This window comes from Schistocerca serialis, chromosome 1 (assembly GCF_023864345.2).
Source record: "Schistocerca serialis cubense isolate TAMUIC-IGC-003099 chromosome 1, iqSchSeri2.2, whole genome shotgun sequence".
NCBI classification, from domain to species: domain Eukaryota; kingdom Metazoa; phylum Arthropoda; class Insecta; order Orthoptera; family Acrididae; genus Schistocerca; species Schistocerca serialis.
In genome coordinates this window covers 717838982-717862812 of record NC_064638.1, presented here as the reverse complement: position 1 = coordinate 717862812, position 23831 = coordinate 717838982, and the positions used below count along the sequence as shown (strand labels likewise).

General features: G+C 39.9%; 1 protein-coding gene across 1 annotated transcript in view; it reads left to right on the top strand.

Annotated features, from left to right (window-relative positions):
* Positions 1–23831, top strand: part of LOC126427097 (proton-coupled amino acid transporter-like protein pathetic) — a 161725-nt gene that overhangs the window by 14503 nt on the left and 123391 nt on the right. The window contains exon 2 of the mRNA XM_050089341.1: positions 5376–5648. Coding sequence (XP_049945298.1) covers positions 5376–5648 — 273 coding nt within the window. The remainder of the gene's footprint in view (positions 1–5375; positions 5649–23831) is intronic.

Sequence of the window (23831 nt, the reverse complement as noted above, 5' to 3'; positions counted from 1 at the left end):
TGATCAGCTGTTCTTACTTGTAATATTGTAGCTGCCATTTTTTGTCTGTTTTTAGAATTATTAGTTTCTCCTTAGCTGTATGTTGGAGACATATATCTGACTTCAGTCAGTTTTTATGTATGCTATTTCTCCCTTGACAGCATGGTTGACAGTGGATCAGCAAAATGTCGAAATGGGCTCATCATGAGTAATTTATAAAATAAAAACCATTTATAGAGCTGTGTAGCTGGCTGATATTCATATTAATCATGTAATTAGAAGACATATTTTACACTGTTGGCCCCAAAGAACAAAAATGTATTTCTGAAATTTTATAATGTTTCAAAAATTGGTGCAAATTATTTCCTGAAGTATATTACTTTGCATCACTCAATATAAACTTTATTTTAAGATAGGGCAATACCATGGGATAAATGTACCCTCTTCACAATTCAATTTTTTTTATCCTATAGAACAATAATGAATCAACACATGTATATTTTTCAGTATTAAAGGGAAAAATAATAAAAATTCAGTGTTACGTAGCTCTTTTATATAACAGGTAAGAAAAGTAACAAACATGAACTAAATTTAGTGTTGTTTTGCTAACAAAAAAAAAGGCCAATGCTTCATTAGGTATGTTGGCATATCAAAATGTCAGGGACTACACAAGGAAAATGTTTCCACAGATTCACCACCACTGACCCACTTGGGTATTGGTAAAATGCTTATTTTGCTTAAAATTTTTGGCTGTTTGTACATCCTACCATATCCTGCCACTTGTAGAAAAGTACATCTTTATTTACAAGCCATTTGTAATTATCAGGAGATGGCATCATGGTATTTATGGTTGCATTATCTTCCTTAAAACTTGCAATAACACCAGAGTAATGTTTATTTTCATTTTGTACAACCACAAACAACCATTCTGCTTACTGATAGGTTTCAGTTTTTTCTCTGCTTTTGATAGGACCTCTTGATTCACTGCAGATACTGTTAACACTTCCATTTGATTTCTTCTGTATGATTATGAATTTTTGTCTGAACTTCTGTCAAGCATTTGTTCTTCTAATAGATCTTCATCAGTAGAATTGTCTGTATTTTTCTCTCCTTAGGTTGTTTACTAGTACCTGGTACTGATTTAGAAGCATTTTGTGACATTTCGAGCAAGTGTTCCATGAGGTCCTAGCTTCTGTTTACACTTTACTGTACCATAACAACATTATTATATTATCAGTTCTTATTTCCAATATAACAAGTTTCATCCCAAGCTGAATCACATCTAAAATCAAGTCATGTAAATACTGTGGGGCTGCAATCGTCTACCTTGTCAGTGGTGCAAAGTTCCCCCAGCTTTTCCAGAAAATAATCTTCACAGCTGCTTTCAATCATATAGTTATAAGTAACATGTTGATTACAATTTTGTGGGTTTGATTCAGACAACAGATAATTTCAACACATAAATAAATGTCATTTATGTTCTGTTTAAATAGTTTTACAGTAGCAAAAAAACACTTTTTCTTGGTAAAAGTTACCATTAAAAGTACATTAGTACAGATTAGTTAGCAGAAAATATCCAGGATAGCAAGTGGAAGAGTGACTCAAACTCATGGAGTAGTAGAAACTGTCAACTGTTGGACACAATTGAAAATGTTACACAATATTTATTGGAATAGGAGCTACACAGGATTGGATCTTTTTTTCAGTGTGGCTAAGTTACTACTGTAGGAGCAAAGTAGTCCTACTTCATTTTATTTTTTAATTTTTATTTATTTATTTATTTATTTGAAGTTTTGAATGTCAAACTTGTCACTGCTTTCATAAACTGGTAATACTGTTGATAGCTTAAGTCAACTTGAAAACACCCCTGTCACAAAGGAATAATTGACTACACCAGTAAATTGAGAGACAATATTGTCAGCACTATACTAAACAGTTTTGTCCAGGATGCTATGAAATCATAAGTAATTTTATTCTGTAGTTTACTCATAGTCCTTTGCACTTCAAGTGTTACTGGGTATCAGTACATTCATCTTTCATGTATTGGAATTTCTGTCTTTGTGTTTGGACACTGAATTTGAGCAATACCAATGTAACGGGGGTATTATGTTTGTCTGTGTGATTATTTATAATTTTTGCACTAACTACATTTTTTTGGTTCTCCTTTGAATCATTGTATACCTCTTTTGCTGCTACTATAGCTTTCCTGTACTTTTTGCTAAAGAACTTCATCTACATCTACATACATACTCCACAATGTACCATACAGTGCATGACAGAGGGTACCTCGTGCCACAATTAGCATCTTCTCTCCCTGTTCCACTCCCAAACAGAACAAGGGAAAAATGACTGCCTATATGCCTCTGTACGAGCTCTAACCTCTCTTATCTTATCTTTGTGGTCTTTCCGTGAAATATAAGTTGGTGGCAGTAAAATTGTACTGCAGTCAGCCTCAAATGCTGGTTCTCTAAATTTCCTCAGTGGCAATTCACGAAAAGAACGCCTCCTTTCCTCCAGAGACTCCCACCCGAGTTCCTGAAGCATTTCCGTATCACTCGCATGATGATCAAACCTACCAGTAACAAATCTAGCAGCCTGCCTCTGAATTGCTTCTACGTCCTCCCTCAATCCAACCTGATAGGGATCCCAAACACTCGAGCAGTACGCAAGAATAGGTCGTATTAGTGTTTTATAAGTGGTCTCCTTTACAGATGAACCACATCTTCCCAAAATTCTACGAATGAACCGAAGATGACTATCTGCCTTCCCCACCACTGCCATTACATGCTTGTCCCACTGCATATCGCTCTGCAATGTTACGTCCAAATATTTAATCCAGGTGACTGTGTCAAGTGCTACACTACTAATGGAGTATTCAAACATTATGGGATTCTTTTTCCTATTCATCTGCATTAATTTATATTTATCTATATTTAGAGTTAGCTGCCATTCCTTACGCCAATCACAAATCCTGTCCAACTCATCTTGTATCCTCCTACAGTCACTCAACAATGACACCTTCTCGTGCACCACAGCATCATCAGCAAACAGCCGCACATTGCTATCCACCCTAACCAAAAGATCATTTATGTAGATAGAAAACAACAGCGGACCTAGCACAGTTCCCTGGGGCACTCCAGATAATATCCTCACCTTCGATGAACACTCACCATCGAGGACAATGTACTGGGTTCTATTACTTAAGAAGTATTCGAGACACTCACATATTTGGGAACCAATCCCATATGCTCGTACCTTAGTGAGGAGTCTGTAGTGGGGCACCGAGTCAAATGCTTTCTGGAAGTCAAGGAATATGGCATCCGTCTGATACCCTTCATCCATGGTTCGCAAGATATCATGTGAAAAAAGGGCAAGTTGCATTTCGCAGGAGTGATGCTTTCTAAAGCCGTGCTGATGCATGGACAGAAACTTCTCTGTCTCAAGGAAATTCATCATATTCGAATTGAGAATACGTTAGAGAATCCTGCAACAAACCAATGTTCACAAATGGATTCAAGGTATTAGTCTACTTTGCATATTTATGTAGCATTCAGTGACTTTCTGATGATCTTTTCGTTATGCTTGTTACCCATACAATTGATTTTTTTTTTGTTAATTTTAATCCTCTCAAGAAGGTGAAGTATCATAACAGTATTTATAGTAAAAAAAGTGTTGAATTTTATATCTACAAACCTGTTAGTTTCCTTGTCCCAATTTTCATTTCTTAAAATGCTGTCTTCATGAATAAAGTTTCTCTCTACATATTTGTCATTGTTACATTTCTGGTGAGATTTCTTTTAAATCAATGTAATTACTTGATGATCATAGAAATCTGTATCCATGACCTCTGCTTTATAGCCACATTTTGTTTTATAAATGAATTTTGGGTCAATTGTAGCTTCAATTTTCCTTATTTTACGTTCTTAGTGGAATAATCAGTAACTGACCATCTGCATAGTTATTGCCGAACTTAACACTGAACTCCCCAAGAACAGTTATGTATTTTGACTGTCTGTATAGGCAATTAAAAAGGGTTTCCAAATTATCAGCAAATACCTTTAAGACTTTCAGATGATGACCATTTAGACCTGCAATTAGAATTTTACTTTCAGTTAGCTCACTCAAATATTACTGCATTCAATATCTTTTCCATACATCTGACAATTTTAAGCTTTGTTTCCTTTGATTTAATACGTGTTTGTACAAATTAACACATTTCTGTACTATAGATGAAACCCAAGTAGAAAATATTACAGTGCAAAAATGATAAAAACACTGAAAAGTACCAAAATTATAAAAAATTATGAGATTTCTGGAAAAAATGAAAATTACCATATGTAGCTCAAAACAGCAAACTAAGAATATTGGGACACATTTGTTATGTAATTCATAGAAAGTACAAAATTGGAGAAATGTGCAAAATTGGAAGAGAAGTGTAAAATTAGTGAAAAGACTGTGCAAGTGGCAGTTATACAATATGTTTACAGAGCTAAAATAATCTAATTACTTAAAACTGTAAAATAATGCCATTGCTTCGACTTCATCCCTGACCCAGAGATATCAGTTCATGTTTGTGTGGTCAGATGCTCAACTCAAACATGAGGGTTGTGAAGGATACTTGAAGTTTACATACAATTTTTAGCTTAGGACAAGGACCTTGTTCTAATTTTTCTGCCAAAATTTAAATTTACTACTATTTTTACATCATGTAAATTGGCTGAAGTAGGTAAACATACTAGAGGAAAGGGGTGAAGGGAACACAGTTCTGCAGTTTTTCCAAGGTATTGCACAGGGTCGCAGGTAGCAACGTCCTTAGTTGTACGTATCTGTACTTTTTTTATCTTTTGTCGTTGTTTTGAACCAACTCCATGTATTGCCCCTAAACAAATAGAGTCAATATTCTTAATGACTAAGGTTTCATTGACTTTAGGCAGGTCATTACAGAAACATTTGTTTTTTTGTTAGAATGTTTTCAATTCTGTTATTGCATTGTGAGAAATTTGAATAAAATCTCAAGCTTTTTTAAAAACTTCCTCCTCTGTTTTTTCAGGAGCAAGCAACTGCTTGTCAGTTTCTTGCTACTGATGCAAAGACTGTAGAGGCACTAATCAACATACTGAGATTTTAACCATATCTGACAAGTGAATTGAGATGGTTTTACCCAACAATGATATAGTATATAGCCAGTAGATGTGTATTTGAGAGAAACAATAATCAAACCCCACCATGATTTAGTATTTCCATGGATTCAGGTAGGTTTTAACCAGTTTATACCTCTGCCCCCATGTCCTTAAATAGTCTTCAAAACTAAAAGAAATACTTTCTTTTGAATCTTAAAGTCTACCATACATATGCTCAGCAACTAATATTGTGTCCATTATATTGAACTGTTTCAGTGACTGTGAAGTGCTAACACACCTCCTGAAGGCAGCACTAGGCACGGGTGTCTTAGCAATGCCAATCGGCTTCAAGAATGCTGGTCTGTCGATGGGTGTGTTGGGATCAGTGCTGGCCACCGCTGTCTGCACACACTGTGCATACTTAGTTGTGAAGAGTGCACACATATTGTATGTGCGTACCAAAGTCAATGCCATGACCTTTCAGGAAGTAGGAGAGGTCACATTTGCCACTGGTCCTGACTGGGGCAAGAAGTTCAGCCGTACTGCCAGGTGAGTAACCTTTCCTAACATCCACTGATGTGTGTCATGCCTTTACTTTGTGTGCAAAATAGCCTAACAGATGAACATATGTGATTAGTTTCTGACATAGGTGGAAGTAATCAATGAAGACCCACAAGGTTCCATATTAAATCCACTACTTTTTCTCTTGTAGAGTATTTTCCATTTAACATACAACAATTAGAATTAATCTTTGCTGCTAATAATGCAAGCATTGTCTATCTGACATGCAGCAAGAGATGAAGTAGTAATATTTGAATTGGCTTAATAACTAGTTTTCAACAAATGTACTCTCCCTTAATGTCAAAAAGTCAAAAACACTGGCTTCCATAAATTAGAGAAAAATAATGAAAACGGAATTAATTGAAAAAAAAAAATGAGGTAACTGATACAGAAATTGAGTAAGTTGTTACAACAACATGTAAACAACCAGTGGGTTTACTGCTGTAAACTGCTTTTAAGATAGATTCTCAAATAATGGATGCTACTCAGTATTTAAATTACTTTAACTGTTTTACAGATTTATTAACAACTGAAGCAATATGATGACTAATCTCAGTTCTCACCTGAGATTACAGTCACAGGTAGTCAACCCACAATAACCTCCAAAACCTTTTGAGAGTGGCTAACTGTTTACAGTGCACTTTCAAAACTGAATCTTGGCAGATAAATGTCACAAAGCAGACATCTAATTACATAGTTAGTGGACACACTAAGTTCCAAAATAGCTTGCATTAAATCACATCAGTGTACAAAGTTAGCAGAGAGAAATAAATACCATAATCAAAGCTGATGACAACCTTGAAGCGCAGCATGACTGATATTCGGGCACAAATGGAACTTGTGGGAAATGAGGTCCTATACTCACCAGAGAATAAAATGATTCACCACTTGATTGTAAGATTGAGGTTTTATTACATAAAACTCTGATGTACGAGACATAAACAAAGTACAAGAGAAGAAGGTGGACCTGACTAGTGATCACTAAAAGAGCTTCGGCTAAAGCTCCAGAGACCATCAAAGACTATGGTGGTGTAACTATCAACAATCACCACAGAGAACCTCCCCCCCCCCTACCCACACACACACACACACACACACACTGTGCAGCATGGAGGAGGACTAGAAGTGTCAGTGCAGCAGACAGCAGGGACAGGTGGTGAGTGCTGTTCAGAGTCCTGAACATCTGTATTACTAGTCAGCTCATGGCTGGCCCCGTGGAGGGGAAAAGACTTGACGGACTGTTTCTCATAAGGTATGGTCGTGACTCGATGCTGAAGGCTGAGATGATGAAGTCCTGTAGCCAGTGCGGTGGATGTAGGGTCGGCTTGTGTGGGAAATGGAATCATTTGGTCATGCGCCTTAGAGTATTGGCCATGAGCTGAAGGGTATGATGACCATAAGGTGGCCATTTGTGTTGATCGGAACCAAAACTTTCTCATCAGTGGCATCCAGTGGAAGGTGATAATAATGGAGGAGTGTGATGCAGTTAGTGGTTGGGTCGTGAAGCAAGTGTGAGGAAACATATAGTACGAAGAGCGTGCCATTGTGTAATTGGAGGGAAAGGTCATCAGTGCATTATGATGAAATGTCAGTGCAAAAGGTGGCCACTCTGGATGGGATGGGGCAAAGATGTAGAAGAAGGCAGCAGGGGAGAAGGCACTTCACATGCAGCACTCATATCTGTGGGCACACACGGCAGAAGTGTTGGGAGAACCTCTAGACTGCTGGGGTACCCAGAAGAAAGAGCAGTGGTGGTGGTGGTAGTGGTGGTGGTGGTGGTGGTGGGGGAGGGGGGGGGGGAGACATGTTATGTGTAACACTCAAATCTGAGGGCATAGTTGGTGAGTTGCACATGGGTGGATCTAGGCTGAGAAACTTGGAAAAAGGTCATCCAGATTTGAGGTTGGATGGAGGTCCTCATTGATTGACAGCACTGATTTAACTCTGTTGAGTGATACAGTTTGGCACTTGCTATTCAGGTAAATGTCCATCGTATTGTCTGTATGGTGAAGTACTCTGTGCAGTCTGAAGTGCAGTGCTGCAAAACTGCCCAAACTGAGTCTTGGAGAGCACAACAAACTCACACCAGTCGAGTTTCTTGTGAACAAACACATGAGGCATAGAATCAGCACATTGAGGGGGGGATGCATATGTGGACAAAGTAAGAGCAGATGTGCTCAACTAGTGTTGGAAGCTCAGACGGAGAAAGAGGAGAAGAGTCCTCCACAAACTGAGTCGGAAGCACCAAATGTTTACCATACAGGAATTGAGATTGTCCTTGAAAGTAGTACATACACTGAGTAACACCCAAGGTGGCATTTCAGACCAGGATCTGCTGTTACACATCAGAATTGAAAGTGTGGTGCCAATGGTTGACTGACCTATTGCTCTGAGGTTGGTATTTGGTTGTGTGGAATTTTTTGGCACTCCACAAGAAACACAGCTTGGGAAAAAGTAATGACTCAAGTTGCCACCCCTGGTCAGTTGTAATGGAGAAGAGGCACCTGAAGCAGGCTATTGAATGAATGAGCTAAAATGTCAATCAGGGGCAGTGCTTCCACTCATCTGCTGGCACGGTCGATCGTTGAGAGAATGTATCTAAAACTAAGAAGGGGGCAGAGGGCCTACAAGATTGAGATGTATGTGACAAAACCAAACAGTAGGGATCTCAAAATGTCCCAGAGGAGGTTGGGTGTGTCAACCAACTTTGCTCTGCATTGGCAGGGTAAACATGCACATGCCCAACTGCAATAGTCAATTTTAAATCCTAGCCAGAAAAATCATTTGGGCAGAAGGCACATGGTAGCCGATATGCCAGGGTGCACCAGTTTATGTGTGATTTTTTTTTTTTAAAAAAAAAAAAAAGAAAAAAGAAAAAAAAAAACCTTGTGCCATAAAGGTGTGGGAACCACAGATGAGGGTATCTGTAGATGGGTCGCATAAAACCAGCAATGAAGAACAGAGAGGGTAATGCTGTTGCACAGTCAAAGAGAAAGAGTTACAATGTAACAAGTTTTGGACATTTGGGAGCTAGCACTTGCAGGTGAGCTAGATCATTTAAGTTCAATGGGAAGGAAATAGCATGCAGATGCGGCATACATTCAGCCATGACGTTTTTGGCTCCTTTAACATAGCAGAAATCTGTGGCATATTGGTAGATGAGGTCCTTGTGTCAAAAACAGCATGATGAGAGGCCAGCTGCAAGGCCACAAAGTGCGTCTGTAAGCAGTCGGTGAGCAGTGAAAGCCATGACCTCTTGCCCTTCTTTGTCTTTATAGACGAAATGGACTGCCTCGTAGATCACTAACAATTCTCTGTCAAAGGTCAACCATTTGCATTGTGGGGAGGAAAGTCTTTTGGAAAAGAAGTGTAGTGTCTGTGAGGTGTCACCAACATGTTGTTCAAAACAGTACCAATCAAAGATTCACTCCTGTCCATTGTGACGGAGCTGTGAGCATCGATGATTGGGTGTGCAAGAGTGATGACATTCAGAGGAGAAGTCTTGAGGTCGCTGAACACACGCGTCATATCTTTGGACCATTGCACCTCCTGTGGGCCAGAAGTGTTTTTGCTACCAGGGCATCTGTCAGGGGGTCCTGAAGAGAAGCAGCATGAGGAATGTGACTCTGAAAATAGTTCACCATGTCAAGAAACCATCTGAGTCTACAGTAAGCTTCAGGAGAGGCAGTTCATTAATGAAGGATAAGCTGTTGCACCTCAGATGAACTCCTTCAGAAGTAATGGTGTGGCTGAGGAAGGTTGTGATATGTCATGGTTTATCTCTACACCATTATCTGAGAGAATTTTTAACACATGAGATAAGTGTCACTCATGCTCTTTGGCAGAGGTGGGGAAGATGAGGATACTATCTAGGTAAACATAGCAAAAAAAAAAATTAAGGAAAACAGCACAGAGCTGATAAACCATTGTGACATTTGGGCAGCGTTCTTCAGATCATGAGGCATAAAACAATTCTCAGACTGGCTGAAAAGCATGATGATGGCAGTTTTAGGAATATTCTGACAATAAGCTTTCCAGTAGTCAATAACACTAAGGAATAGTGTGCTGTGGAGCTGCTGCATGAAGCCCTGATTGCGTGGGATTGGATAATTGTCCATTACAATATGTGCATTGGGGTTTGTGATAGTCTCTGCACAACCTAAAGGTAACGTCTTTCTTAGGAATGAGGCAGATGGCTGATGACTAATTGCTATGGGCACATGATACTTGCCTCTAAGAGTTCTTGCATGGCAGCCATCACGCGATGAGTTTTTTTAGCTGTAAGACACCTAAATTTGCAATGAACAGGAGGACCTTCCATCATGCATAACCTATGGCAGGTACTATTCCGTGCCTGTTTGGTGCCAATGACGGTCTTTGTAGTACTTGGGAATGCTGTATGTGCAGCTACAGGAGGGGGAGAGAATCTTCATATGAAACATTGATAGTTTGTGAATTGCTGACCTGAAGTGTCTGCAGTGGAGGTGGCAATAAAGGGAGTGACAAATGCACAGTCTGAAGCCTTGATAGGAGATGAAGTTGTCAATCATGCGGAGAGTACACACCAGATTGGGTGATGCGTTGGTGATCAACTGACGGAAGATGTTGTTGTTGATGCGAAGGTCATTGATCTCAATGCTGAGTCATGAGCTCTGCCAGTGAGTTCATGAGGTTAGCTGTCAGGCAGGAACCCTTGGAGATGGTGTAAACAAGAGGGACACGTAGAATCACAGATTAGGAAGGGGAAAGGGTGAAGGAGCCAGGAATGCTCATGCTCAATGTGTGATGGAGTAAGGCAGAAGCATGTAGGTCAGGAGAAAGACTAAAATGCTTAAGAAAATCTATCCTGAAGACAGAGACCTCCAGCCTGGCCCCATGGAAGGTCCAGGAGAATTGAAGAGGCAGTGTAAACTGCAACTGAAGTTTGGTGGTGCCGTGGACAGTGATATCGGAGGTGTTTGTCGCTCAACCATTGATGCTGGGAGATGGCTCCAGGGACTGAAGGAGGAAGGGATGATACTTGAATCTGCACCTTTATCAATGAGGAACTGTATATTATTTGCTCGATCAAGCACACAAAGTCTGCCACTGGAAGAAGACACCAGGGACACTAAGTATGATGACTCACTCTGGAGATGGTATCTGGTTGCAGCAATGCAGGACGAGGCACCTAAACCAGCCCACATCATGAGTTTGAGTGCCTTATGCATGGGGTTTAATAGTTTCTTGGAGCATTGCTGAACATCATGTGAAACCAGCAAAGTGAGTAGAAGGGATATGGGGCAAGTCGGGTGACGCCTGCACCATCTGTTGGGCCGTGACTAGCAGTGGCAGAGTGTGAGTCGGCAGCTGGAGCAGAGGGCAAAGAAGGAGCCAGTAGTGCCAAGAGCTGGCCCCCAGGTGGCTGCATGATGCTGTCAGGTTTTGTGTGAGATCTCATGAAACCTTGCCGTACAAGTGTGGAGGGATGGGTGGTGGTGTTTGAAGCATTGCTGCCAACCTTGTTTGTCTGAGAGCAATTTGTTGCAGGCAGAAATTGATGATGGCAAATGACATGATAGGCACAATCAGTGAGCTGGACTCGAATGTCCAGTGGCTGTGTGCAATGCAATAGCAGCTGCAGCTGGAGATCATGAAACAGTCTGATCACCCACAATGTCCATAGAGCAACCTCTGGGTCCACAAGAACACATAATATCTGCCAGAGCTGTGAAGGACATTTGTCTCCTAGGTGATGTGCCATAAAGTGTCCTCGTGTGAAAGAACTGGGTTTGGTGATAATCACAAGTGCATTGGCATGTTTTGGAGGAGACAGACAGGTCAAGTCACTGATCAGGTCTGTGTGGTCACGTAGGTGGCTTATTAAGCACAAGAATCTGGTGTATGCCATGTGTGTCCAGGACATTATCCACCAACATGACCATGTTTTCAGATTGTCTTTAAGTAGCTGAGTGTTCATTCTACATCAAGTGTCCTAGGGATCTCCACTCGACCATCTCCGATTTTGTTAAAAATTTGTATGTGTGTACATATCTATGTGTTAGCTCAGTGTGCAAAATTTTGGCTCTTTCTTTCAGTGGTTCCAGAGCTAGGGCCACCTTAGTGGACCTATACCAAATCATAAAGTGCACAGGGTTAATAAAATGGCCACCTTTGGTATAGCTTTGTGCATCTGTCACCTTGAATTTTTGTACACTAGTTCAACTTTTAGTGCTTAATGCAGCTATAGCACTCAAATTGCTCAGGAATTACTGTCCCTTATGCTACTTGGTCTGAAAGTGCGTTCTAAAATTTATCACAAAAGATTTAAGCATCTTTTAAGTCATACTTTAAGCATCTTTTACTATAAGGGAAAAGCTTGATTTTTGAGCTGCTAGCCAACAACCAGGTGTTCACTATATTACACCAGTATTAGCATTTATGAGTTCTGATTTTATTGACCCTTGTCTCAAGTGTCAAATTGAAAATTGAAAATTTGTAGCATTTTTCAGGACCAGTTTTCAATATGGCTACTGTCTGTGATCTTTTAACTGACACAATTGGAAAGAGCTCATTTTTTGCTACAAGGAACATTAAAAAGTAAAATGGTAATTTTCCATATAAGGTTTTTAAACTAGCTCCAAAGATACCTTAGGTTTTGTGCACACTGTGTGCTTGACAGAATAGCTTTAGTGAATGGCATACAAAAACGAGCAAATAAACAACATTGTTGCGAACATAACAAAGCAAGAAGTTCACATAATGAACCAAGCATCATAAATTTGTTGCCGGAGTTCATGAAACCATTTTCATGGCTCTAAAATTCTCTTCAATGCTCTTCAGCACCTCTGATGAGTAAGTGTATATCCAAACCACGGAATTGGGACTTGGAGCTGGCAAAACGATGATTATCTGCTGCTCTGGGATCCAACAGGTGTCCTTCCTTAGGGGCCAATGGAATGAACTACTGGGACCATGTGGAAACTGACTAATCTCATTCTTCTAGTGATGTGTCACAGGTGTTTCCAATCCATCATTTGTTGTCATAAATGCAGGCTATGTATTTTACAGATTGGATGCTGTCAATTTGAACACTTGAGATGTATGTTGATTGATCAAAAATTGCAATAAATGACACTGTTTCATTGAAAACCCTGTGAATTTGTAACTGTTTTTCATCAATTGGTCTGAATCAGTGGTTTTTTCTGGACCCCGAAACTGTGCAATCATTTTCAAATTCCTTTCTTGCAAAGATCTTGTGACATCAATTTCTTCCTTTGTGACACAAAGGAATTTGATTCCATGTTTGTCATAAAATCTGAATAGATCACTTGGTGTTAGAATTTGATCTGAAGTTGGCCATTGGAGACTTGCTCCTGCTGCTAATTGCTTTGTTGTGCCCCCAATACCATCACATGGAGACTTTCCATGGCTTTTGGTGAAGAAGTTCCATTCTGCTCTGATACTGAAGTCATTGTAGAGCTGACATAGATTCATAAAGTTCTTGAAATTTTTGTATTGGGCAGCTGATCCATCGCTGAAGTAGCTGATGTGCTTCAGCACTGGAAAGTGGGTTTTGCAGGTGATCAATCAACATGGAGCAGAAAACATGAACTGCAACTGTATCATGTCACAAACAATCACAGATGTTGCAGAAGCTAAGAGACTTGATCTTTCCAGTCACACCCTGGTAATAAATATCAAAGGGATGTAATATGGCCTGTCTATTTTCCCAATGGATAAATTCTTCAATCATTGACAGCTTTGTCTCCAGTGTATCTTGGTCAGTGCGTATCCATTCTTTGTATTCAATTGCTTCATCAATGCCATTCCCTTCAAACGCAGCTTCTACAAATCTTTCCAAGACTTCTAATCCAGGGCATTGGTCACATAGTCGGAGCATGCAATCTTTTGAATCCATATTGCAAGCTGTTTTGGCTGACAAACTCTTGTAGCCATCCTTAATTGGAGTCACTGCTAGCATCAACTTGACATTTTGATGAACTGTACAAACATGAACTGAGTGTGTTGCTGTTGGACCAACTGTGATGCACCACTTTGGGTGGAGCTCACAAAATTTGGAAAAGCCAACTTTTGGTAAATGTTGTCTGCAATATTCTTGATAGGCTTCGTTCAAGTTATAAAGCAGCAAATGTTTCTGCGTATGGACTTTTGGGCCAGCTGGTGTCCTTATGGCAACAAAGTCCTTTTTTCCAGGGCAGATTCAGCTGACTTCACCAATGTCATAGAATTTTGCTACACTTTCCTTAATATCTTCTTGCAAAACCTTTCCTTGCTTTCGATCTGGTTTTGCTAATATGCCTTTCTCTTCCTTCAGCTTTTTGGCAGTTTTCACCATTCGCTCAGACACGTTAAATTCTTCCATCATTTTCTTAATGCTCCAACTGCTAGGGCCCAAAGTTAAAATCTGAATTTTCTCAGAAGCTGAGGACACCTCCACTTTCAATTCGTTGATGAGTCCTTTGTAAGAAGAGCAATCGTGGCGTTTTTGACCTGGTTGTGGTTCTATGACATCATCTGCTTTAAGCCCACCAATTTCAGCAATTTTGGTAGCCACAACCATTTGAACTTGCCTTATCATTCATTTTGTGTATCCACTAGAATCCTGGTTTTAAATGCACTGAAATTTTAGTGGTGACACACCAATTGCTGTCAAGCTGTCTGAAGCAACTGTAGCATCATCTTCATCAGACTCTGATGATGGCAATGGCTTGGGATTTTATGCATTGATGTCAACTCTACAAGCGGGGCAAAGCTTCCGTACACGCTTAACATCAACTGTTGTAAGTTGTTTCAAAAGGTTGGTGGTTGCAACATCAATAGGACACAGACCTTTGTTGCATAAATGATTCTTCTTTTGAAATGGATTGCAGCATGATTTCTGCAGATATTTAAACCTGGTCAAGAGTTGTGCTTCATGATGTAAACATATTTTGGCACCACAACGAAGCTGAAATCCAACTTGTCGAATCAGAAAATTCTGATCCTCCTCAGAGAGGTCACTAATTGACTTAAGAAGGCGTTTGTCCCTGGTGAACTTAGTTAAATGACACACGGACTTGTTGATTCATCCAACGGTGCACTGCTTTAGGTCCATATTTCCATTGTTTGAAGCCATAACAAGTTGTAACTTCAGCAATGATTCAACAATGGATTGAAGGAAACAACCAAGCTGCAAGGTAAACATCCACAGGTAATAACCACGAATGATACAATGATTGACAATTTGCGTACAAACATGAATGATACCCAAATCATATTACATCTTATACAGTGTGAATGTATTAACTGCGAATACTGGAGAACTTTCCAGAACATTACAGAAAATTCCAGAAGTTTCTAGTACCTTGTTATAAAACTGTTGTAGCTGCATATAAGTTTCTGGAATCCAAGCCTTGTTTTATAAAACAGTCATACCTGCATATCAGATATTCAGAAACTTCCAGAACCCATGTCCTGTTATAAAATAGTCATACCTCATATCAAGTTTCCAGAAGTTTCTGGAATCTGTTATAAAACAGTCATACCAGCATATCGAATTTCCAGAAATTTCTGGAATCCATGGCCTGTGTTATAAAACAGCAATATCTGCATCACAATGTACAGAAATTTCTGGAGCCCATGCCCTGTGTTATAAAGCAGTCACACCTGCATATCTAATTTCCAGAAGTTTCTGGAACCCATATATGAAACAGTTGTACCTGCACATCAGAGGAACAAAAGTATCATGCTGCAAATAATTTGTACTAACAAATAACATCACAAGTGCCTTGACATTCTTCAGTACAACAGCTGCCAACACAGTAATTCATGTGGTAACCATAACAGCTTAGATTTCTTTTTATCTGTTTTAAATGACTTATATGGAAAGTTACCATTCTACTTTTTCAAGTCCCTTGTAGCACAAACTGTGCTCTTTTCAGTGGTATCAATAAAAAGAAGATCAGAGTTGATACCAAGTGCTAGAAATTTGTACTTTTCAATTTGACACTTGAGACAAGGGTCAATAAAATCAGAGCTACTTACTCAATACCAGAGAAGGAAAGTTGCTACTCACCATATAGTGGAGATGCTGAGTCGCGAAAGCCACAAAAAAAAGATTCACACAATTATAGCTTTCGACCATTAAGGTCTTTGTCAGCAGTAGACACACATACACACACGCGCACACACTCACACAAACGTAACTTGCACACACGTCTGCAGTCTCAGAGAACTGAAATCACACTGCGAGCAGCAGCACCAGTGCATGATGGGAGTGGTGACTGGGTGGGGGTAAGGAGGAGGCTGGGGTGGGGAGGGGAATGGATAGTATGGTTGGAGTGGTGGACAGTGAAGTGTTGCAGTTTAGACAGAGGGCAGGAGAGATGGTGCACAGGGGGGGAGGGGGTAATTAGTGGAAAGGAGAGAAATAAAAAGAAATTAAAAGACTGGGTGTGGCAGTGGAATGACGTCTGTGTAGTGCTGGAATGGGAACAGGGAGGGGTCTGGATGGGTGAGGACAGTGACTAACAAAGATTGAGGCCAGGAGATTTACGGGAACGTAGGACGTATTGCAGGGATAGTTCCCACCTGCGCAATTCAGAAAAGCTGATGTTGCTGGGAAGGATCCATATGGCACAGGCTGTGAAGCAGTCATTGAGATGAGGGGTATCATGTTTGGCAGCATGCTCAGCTACAGGATGGTCCACTTGTTTTTTCAGCCACAGTTTGTCAGTGGCTGTTCATGTGGACAGACAGCTTGTTGGTTGTCATGCCTACATAGAATGCAGAACAGTGGCTGCAGCTTAGCTTGTAGATCACATGACTGGTTTTACAGGTAGCCCTGCCTTTGATGTGATAGGTAATGTTAGTGACCGGATTGGAGTAGGTTGTGGTAGGAGGATGTATGGGACAGGTTTTGCATCTAGGTCTGTTACAGGGGTATGAGCCATGAGGTAAGAGATTGGGAGCAGGGGTTGTGTAAGGATGGACGAGAATATTGTGTAGGTTCGGTGGACAGCAGAATACCACAGTAGGAAGGGTGGGAAGGATAGTAGGTAGGACATTTCTCATTTCAGGGCACGACGAGAGTTAATCAAAACCCAGGCAGAGAATGTAATTCAGTTGCTCCAGTCCCAGATGGTACTGAGTTACGAGGGGAATGCTCCTCTGTGGCTGGACTGTGGGACTTTGGGAGGTGGTGAGAGACTGGAAAGATAAGGCACGGGAGATCTGTTTTTGTACGAGGATGGGAGCATAATTACGGTCAGTGACACTCTCAGTATATTTTGAGAGGGACTGCTCGTCACTGCAGATGTGATGACCATGGGTAGCTAGGCTGTATGGAAGGGACTTCTTGGTATGCAATGGGTGGCAGCTGTCGAATTGGAGGTATTGCTAGCGGTTAGTATGTTTGATATGGATGGAGGTACTGATGTAGCCCTCTCTGAGGTGGAGGTCAACATCTAGGAAGGTGGCTTGTTGGGTTGAGTAGGACCATGTGAAGCAAATGGGGGAGAAGTTTGTTGAGGTTCTGGAGGAATGTGAATAAGGTGTCCTCACCTTCAATCCAGATAGCAAAGATCTCATCAATGAATCTGAACCAGGTGCGGGGTTTAGGATTCTGGGTTTTTAGGAAGGATTCCTCTAGATGGCCCATAAATAGATTAGCATAGAATGGTGCCATGTGGGTGCCCATAGCCGTACTGCAGATTTGTTTGTTGGTAATGCCTTCAAAGGAGAAGTAATTGTGGGTGAGGATATAGTTGGTCATGGAGACTAGGAAGGAGATTGTTGGTTTGGAATCCACAAAGCGTCTGGAAAGGTAGTGTTGGATAGCAGTAAGGCCATGAGCATTAGAAATGTTAGTGACAAGCCGGGCACAATGTGGTAAAGGGACAGGAGCTATGGAGAGTTGCTTGAGGAAATGGTTGGTATCTTTTATATAGAAGGATAGATTCCGGGTAATAGGTTGAAGGTGTTTGTCTATGAGAGCAGAGATTCTCTCAGTGGGGGCACAGTAACCGGCCACAATGAGGCGTCCTCCTCCCGCCGCACCTTCTCTCCTGTCGTCCATCTAAACTGCAACACTTCACTGTCTGCCACTCCCACCATACTATCCGTTCCCCTCCCCGCCCCAGCCTCCTCCTTACCCCCACCCAGTCACCACTCCCATCATGCACTGGTGCTGCTGTTCGCAGTGTGGTTTCAGTTCTCTGAGACTGCAGACATGTGTGCAAGTTTTGTTTGCGTGAGTGTGTGTGTGCATGTGTGTAAGTGTGTCTACTGCTGACAAAGGCCTTAATGGCTGAAAGCTATAATTGTGTGAATCTTTTTGTTGTGGCTATTGCGACTCAGCATCTCCACTATATGGTGAGTAGCAACTTTCCTTCTCTGGTATTGTTACATTCCATCTTGGATTTTCCATTGTTTGATTTGAATTATTTACTCATAAATGCTAATACAGGTGTAGTATAGCGAGCACCTGGTTGTTGGTTAACAGCCCAAAAATCAAGGTTCCAGCTGCCTTTCCCTTATAGTAAAGGATGGTTAAAGTAGGGCTTGAATATTTCATGATTAATTTTACAAGGCACTTTCAGACCAAGTAGCATAATGGATAGTCATTTCTAAGGAATTTGAATGCTTTAGCTGCATTCAGCAACAAAAGTTGTACTAGGACAGAAAAATTCACTGTGATAATCACAGAAGATGCACAACGTTAAAGCAAAGTTAACTGAATTCTTCACACTGGGTGCCTTGTGACTAGGTATGGGCCCACTAAGGTGGCCCTAGCTCTGGAACCACTGTAACAATTCGGCCAAAATTTTGCACATTGACCTAACACATAAATATGTATACAAAAACAAGTTTTGAAGCGTATCTGAGATGGTCGAGTGGGGACCATTTTTTATTCTAGGACACTTGATATGGAATGACCCTGAGATAGCATAGAGAAATGTCCGATATGATCTTGTTGTACTATTTAGGGGGAACACTGCATAGTACAGGGATGAGGGTGTAGAGTGGCTGTCCATTGCATCAATGTGTCGGGGTCGTCCAGAACACATCTGAAGCACAGTGATGGTGTCCATGGTAGTCACCTGAGGCCTCAGTAAATGTGTGGGAGAGGAAATAGCTGCACGAGGAATGTGGCATGACAGATGCGGTTGAAGACACAACTGGCACTGACAGAATGATCATAACCATTGAGAAGAAAGTCGAGTTGTTCAGCTGCAACTGGTCTTGAAATGAAATGAGATGAAGTATCTCCTGTTTGAAATATATGTCTCTCATTGGTTGCGACAGGATAGACAACAGTGGAGAAAGCTGTACTAATGCAGACAAATATGCGCTATATTCATGTTTACATGACACTTGTCCCTAAGGTGAAATGTTCACAGTGTCACAGCTACCAGCAGAAGTTACGGCATGTGGTGACAGCATGGCATGTTGTTCCCACCATGATAGCGTTTTCCTGCTCAGGTTATGTACATCAGCCAACATGTCTTGCGACAGGGCTTAATGGTGCTGAGTCAGTAATTGCAAAGACAAACATGGCTAGGGTACACGGGTGATGTCCAAGCTAAATGATGGCAATGGATCTGATCCATTGTGCAACACTCGGGTCTCACGTTTGCCTCCCAAATTTTCTGAAATTAGTCATGCTTGTCTAAATCTTCTGCAGAACAGGGTGTGCTGATTGTCAAATTTACTTTCTCTTGTACCTTTTGATCAATTATCTCACTCACTTTCTCCTCCAAGTCAGCAAAAACAGATTCTATTATAGCTGTCACCTCTAAATTCTTATTTTGTTCTAACATATCAAGTTTCCCCTCACATGTGTGACATTTGTTCATGAATTGTTTTACATTCCCATTCACTAACCTCACTCAATTGCTTTATGTAATTATTAACCACCTTCATTTCCTTTTTTTCTCACAAGATCACGTAGTTTAGTTCCTTCTGACCACAACTCCTCAGTTAACTCATTTATTGTTGTTTGTATGTTAGAAATTGTACTATGCATTTCCTTTTTCACTTGTCTAGTTTCCCTTATATGCTTTTATAAATTCACATTCATTGTAGATAATTCTGTTTTTACATGTACCATGTTTGATTGAGTTTAGTAGACTATTTCACTCTGAAATCTACCATGTTTGTATTGAGTTCAGTACATAATTCTTTTCCAATATCTACCATGTTTGTATTGTGTTTGTAGACAATTCATTTCCAAGATTTACTATTTTTGTATTTAGCTCTTAGATTGTCATATCAAATTTTGCAGTCATCTTCTCTGCAAACACTCTTAATACCTCTTCTAAAGGCTGCAGCATATTTTGTGTGACTGTAGGCATTCTCCAAACAGTTACAAATCTGCTGCAAATCTTCACTGCAGCCAAATGTCTCAGTATTAAGCTTACATTGACCAAACTAACAAACTTTATTGTACAGTTTCACTAATGATTATCTTGCCCATACACCACAACACTGCAATTAAACAAAGAAAATCAATTGAAGTCAAACTCAGTTCACCAAAAGTTTGTGATAGTGTCAACACCATGTGCTGCCACTGAATAGCCGCTAGTGTGACATCGCGGGTGAACTGCAACACTATTATTGCTGCCACTTGTTAAACAACTGAGCAGACCATAACCAATTGCTGTATGTCAACTTGGAACCACTAACACAAGTGTCAATCTTCCCAACAATAGACTTAATGCTCTCATCCGAGTCTTGGATATTGTTGTGGGATTTAATATTTGCTTTTCAACAGTTTGACTCAATATAAATTTTCCATTTCAGTCACAATGCTAGTAATAACTCAAACACTCTGCAAATTCTGGAGAAATTTTTTTTCTTAAGCCAAGAATTGCCTTTTAATTTTGACTTCTTATCTTGTTAATCAAATATTATTAAGTGCTGACACAGAAGCATCCAATTAACTATCCCTGTGCAGGTGCCAGAGATGGTGTGAGTGTGGCTGTAATGGTCCACTCGTGTGGATATGTTATGGTTGCTGGGGATTTTAAATTTTGGCTTCTTTCACTTTAAACCTGTTGCAGAAGTACTGCAGCCCAGATGTTTTTGATTCAGATTCCTTTTACTCCACTGTGATGCCCATGTCAGCAGCTACTACTCAATGATATCAACTCTTCTTCTTTGCAATATGGATGTTCAACACCTGTCAACATGTCTACACGGCATTTTACAGCTGCTTACAACTCCAAGTTGTACAGCCTTATCATTCACAATGTCTCTTGCACATAAGATTTGCACATCATAGCTGTCAAACAATGACTGGCCACAGTTCATGGTGCTGTCAACAGCAATATCTTCAACTCCTGGGATTTCATGGATCAGTGCGTATCTCCTAGCTGGGACATCAGTGCATGGAGTAATTGCTCACTGCATTACGTACCACAGCATGCTGTAATATCACTGTCTGCTGCCCCATTTCACAGATATGCTGCATTCATCCTTAACCCCTCTTCCTGCCTTGCGCCTCACTCTCTCTCTACACTCCCCATCTGACACAACCGCCACCCTACTCAGTCCACTTGCCAAACTTTGAATGTATTGCCAAAACCAGTAAGAAAGCTTACATGTGTTTTTGGATGGGGATCTGCCTTAAGCAAAACACAATTTTGTTTTTTCATCTCAAACATGTTTCACTGCAGTTGCAGCGTCATGCAAACATACATGAAATGTTGCATTGTACTGACTGGCATAGTCTTCAATAGAATGAATTATTTCACACTGCTGATAGCACAATTTTAACATATTACTACTGAAAGTGGTAATTTAGGAACAAATTATGCACATCAAAGATAACTGCACATTATATAATTACACCCAAACTACAACAGGCAATGTAATACTGTTAGAATGTTAGTATTTGTGTATACTGTTGCTCTGTTTTACTTACATCTTCTGGAGTGAGAAAGTGTTAAGAAAGTGTTAAATTTCAATTTCAGAAATACTGATGTTGATATTTACAAAAACGTTCTGTGAACTATTAATTTGCATAAAAAAGTTGAGTAAATAGCCAAATGTTACATAGATAAGTAATAGATGTTAAATTAAAGCTCATGCAACAGTAAAACACACAAATATACAAACTAGACAGCGCACACAATATGCAAGTAGAATGTGTAACTGCGGTATTGAATATGCTACTTGACTTGGTATTGATGTATACAGTAAAAGTTATCCTACTCTGAAACATTACAAACTGACTACAAGAACAGAACACTTGATAGGAAATGTCCTGAGGGATCAAGGAGTCATTGGTTATGGAGGGAAGTATTAAAAGAAAAATTGTGGATGGAGACCCAAGGTTTCACTACAGTCAACATGTTAAGGTGGATGTTGGTTGCAGTGTTTGTATAGAAATGAAGAGGCTTGCACAAGACAGATGAGTATGAAGAGCTGCATCTGACCAGTCTTTAGACTGAAGATCGCGAAAACAGTGACAGTAGGTGTTTCAAATCAGTTATTTCAAAATAGTTATCTACAGCCCAAACAGATACCATAACAATCATTTGATTCTCGTTTTATCTTACATAACTATGATTACGCATCTACAGAGCTTTCTCAAGGGTAATCCAGGTGACATAACTGCATTTCATAGACATGGTGTGCCACTGTTTCCTCTGCATCCTGCTAAGCCCTCATCGCAAAAACACCAGAAACATTACCAAGTGTAATAAATATTTAAGATTATAGTTGGACAACTACCTGCTATAAAACGTACTAGAAAGATTCAACATTGACTTAAGCATCACTAGCTGCAAGTCCTTACAAATTGTGCAAGATGATACTTGAATGTATTTGAATATACTGTTGATTCCATAGCTTCTTCTGTTGTTAGTACATTTAATTCCTTTTTAGCTATGTGTCTAAGGTTCTCTGGTCTCACATTTTTCTCTTTGGTCTGTTTATAGATCACAAATTTCACAAGTATCTGAATGGGATGGTAAAGTGAATGCTAGTTGAAATGTTTTATGATAATCGAGCAACAGCCCCACAGATCAATGTTCATGGTGGGATGAGTTACCTTAAATGTACAGTACATTGTCTAGATGTTCAAATCTGGGCATAAGTACAGTTTAGTTGACTTGTGCCATTAATAATTGCTATCTTGTGTTGGAAATGAGGTTTTGAGAGTTTTGATTAAACTGGCATCCTATATGCTGTATTTTAGCTTGTGCTAGTGAGACTCAGGGTTTGCTCCCTGGGGGTTGAGATAAAAGGTTTCCCTTCTCTTTTTTTCCAAATCAGTTGCTAACATGACAGTTAAACAACCCCAAAATATTTTCTAGTGACTTACAGTCACTCACTTTACAGTCTTTGTCCATCGAGTTCTCCTGTGCCTTGAAATTTGAAGTAATACTTGCTGGTGAACCAGCAAAAGACAACAACAACAAAAAATGAAGCCTTCTTGAGAAACAAAGACACAAAGTAGTGTTTACCTGCATGACAATAATAAAAGTCTACTTACTGCTACAAAATGACTAGTTGTTGACAACTTGCCCACCTAATTAACTGACTAAATCAGTTCCACAGCAACACTAAAAAAATTGCTTTTGAGCACATGAAAATAATGAAAAGCATGAAAACTACTCTTTGACAAAGTGCTAAGACTCTCAAGCCTATCTCTAATCCCATTTCTGATGAGTGGCATTAACTATCCCATCTATTGATTTATTAGCTTTATCATACACTGGCATTGGTCCTTCCTGTATTATCTACCAAGAAATCTCATTTTGGATTTGTGTGTGACTTATTAATTTCCATTGTCAACACTTCAAATACAAAATGAACTTGCCAAGAATCAAATGGAACTGAAAATAAAATTAGCCACATTTTATTGAATTCTAAAGACATGTATTCTCTTGCTGCTCATCTTGGGATGTTCAACTGATCATCATTTAATGGTTTTTCTGACATTTTCCCAGAAAGAGAGCCTACCATTGCCAACAAGGTAACAAGTCAAGGAACAGGTGCAAAAACTTCAAATTGTTATAAATGAAAAGAAATAATGCATGATATGAAGGTTGTCAAACTCTTGAGGAAAAATGAAATAACTGATGGAAGAACTCTTTATGAGTCTACGGCATAGAAAGTGAAAGGCGAGGGAAACCACCACATTAAAGAGATGCAGCAAATCCCAACAAACAGCAGTTTTGT